The sequence below is a fragment of the Diaphorina citri genome, unplaced genomic scaffold (genome assembly GCF_000475195.1).
Source record: "Diaphorina citri unplaced genomic scaffold, Diaci psyllid genome assembly version 1.1 scaffold1416, whole genome shotgun sequence".
Taxonomy (NCBI): Eukaryota; Metazoa; Arthropoda; class Insecta; order Hemiptera; family Psyllidae; genus Diaphorina; species Diaphorina citri.
The window spans coordinates 82,306-84,154 of NW_007378842.1; the positions used below are offsets into that span (position 1 = coordinate 82,306).

A 1,849-nucleotide genomic window follows, 5' to 3' on the forward strand; every position below is an offset into this window, starting at 1 on the left:
TGTTTTTGTTGTAAGCACAATTCACTTACCTCATTGTCCAACATCTTTTCTATCCTCTCTTGAGGTGACACGCCTTTCCTCTCTCGAACCAGAATATAAATCGAATGAATACTGGGAAATCTTCGGAGTAGAGTATCGAGGAGAACTTTGCCCATGAAACCCGTGCCTCCAGTTAGAAATATAACTCCGTCCTTGTAGAAATCCTCCACGGTGGGGTAGAACTCCATGGTTGATGAGTGGACCTAAAAGAGAATAAAATAGTAAAAAAGTTGGTAATTCTTTGATTTTAATTGCGGTTATTTGGGTAATATGTCATAACTTTTGCATTATATGTGGGATGGTCCTTAAAGTACGAGTACGTAAAACAGTTGTAAACTTGTGAAAACGGATAACAGAAAACTAGGAAGATACCTAGAAAAATAAAGCGGATACGTTGTGTTTTCAGTCTTACCAAATTTGCAACAGGAAAAAATTTGCTGGCCAATCAAATTTTGCCACTCGAGAATATTTGTATTAAATATCCCCTTTTCTACCACTGACAGTGGATAGTGAAGGAGATCTATAGGCTAGGCCCTCGGCAGTGCGCCAGGCCAAGTTCCGGCCTCAGCACGCCCAGTTGAATTATACTAGAAATTGGATAAGTGAATTCGTAGAACCCAATCAGAAAAAGATGCCTAGTGCAGCCTAGTTGCCTAGTATCCCCACGAGCTCTCAAGTTTCACATGGTAGCAAAAATCTCACGAGTTAATTTCGTTCAAGTGTTGAAAATTTAAACATTTTTACCAAATTCCACCAAAATTATAGATTTCTCAAATAAAACAAAAATATGAAAAAACGTCGAGTTGAAATTTATAAAGAAAATGAAATTCACTTCGTTGGTTTAATTAAATTAATTAGAATGGTAATATTAGGTATCGTAATGGTAATAAATAGGTAATATCGTAATACTTCCGGGAGAAAATTGACCGAGATCCACGAACGACAGTCTCTAGTGGAGCAACCTCTTTGTCTCTAGTGGGGCAACCTCTTTGTCAGCCACCAACATCCATAACTTTCTTTATATATATATTTAACTTTTCCATCTTTTGTAATGTCAAAACCTTTGTTGTATTATTATTGATGTTAATAAATGAGGCCTTTTTAAACTGTTGGCATAATGGGACTTTTTAGTCTTAGCCGACAGTATAAATAAGGTATATTAAATAAAATATTCTATTCTATTCTCTCCCAGGTGAACTACGTGGTGCAAGAGGCCATCGTGGTGATCAAGGACATTTTCCGCAAGTATCCGAACAAGTACGAGACGATCATCTCGACTCTGTGCGAGAATTTGGACACCTTGGACGAGCCGGAGGCCCGGGCGTCCATGATTTGGATCATAGGAGAGTATGCTGAGCGAATAGACAATGCTGATGAACTACTGGAGAGCTTCCTGGAAGGTAAGCACTTATTCCTGGAAGAAGAAGATATTCCTGGAAGGAGAAACTATTCTCGGAAGTTATTTGGATTTTTTCCCTTTCTCAGGCACTTCAACAGTACGGACAATAGGTTGTTCTTCATACCTTATAACGATAATGAATAATCAATTGATGAAGATGTACATATTTTTCTTTTCCTTCTATGGCTTCTTTCTGATATTCCTTGGAAGACAGCACGGGAGAAAGTCAGCCGTAGAGCGAACATTTTTCGGGTGCTTCTTTGATAGAGAGATAGATAGCACTGGTGCATACCATTTGCTTAACCTAATTTGTATAGAGACACTTCTTCAAAGGTTAAGTACAAATGTGGATTTTGCCACCATTTTACGTAGGAATCGATAGCTATCAGTTTTTTTTTTTTTTTTTTTTTT

The 1,849-nt window shown here is 37.8% G+C and overlaps 1 protein-coding gene across 1 annotated transcript in view; it reads left to right on the forward strand.

The window, feature by feature from the left end:
• The window catches only part of LOC103515782 (AP-1 complex subunit beta-1-like), a gene marked incomplete at its 3' end in the record, with an annotated part of 18,056 nt that extends 16,617 nt beyond the window's left edge, over positions 1-1,439 (forward strand). The window contains exon 16 of the mRNA XM_026828383.1: positions 1,232-1,439. Within this exon, the coding sequence (XP_026684184.1) occupies positions 1,232-1,439 (208 nt within the window). The remainder of the gene's footprint in view (positions 1-1,231) is intronic.
• Positions 1,440-1,849: the final 410 nt, after the last annotated feature.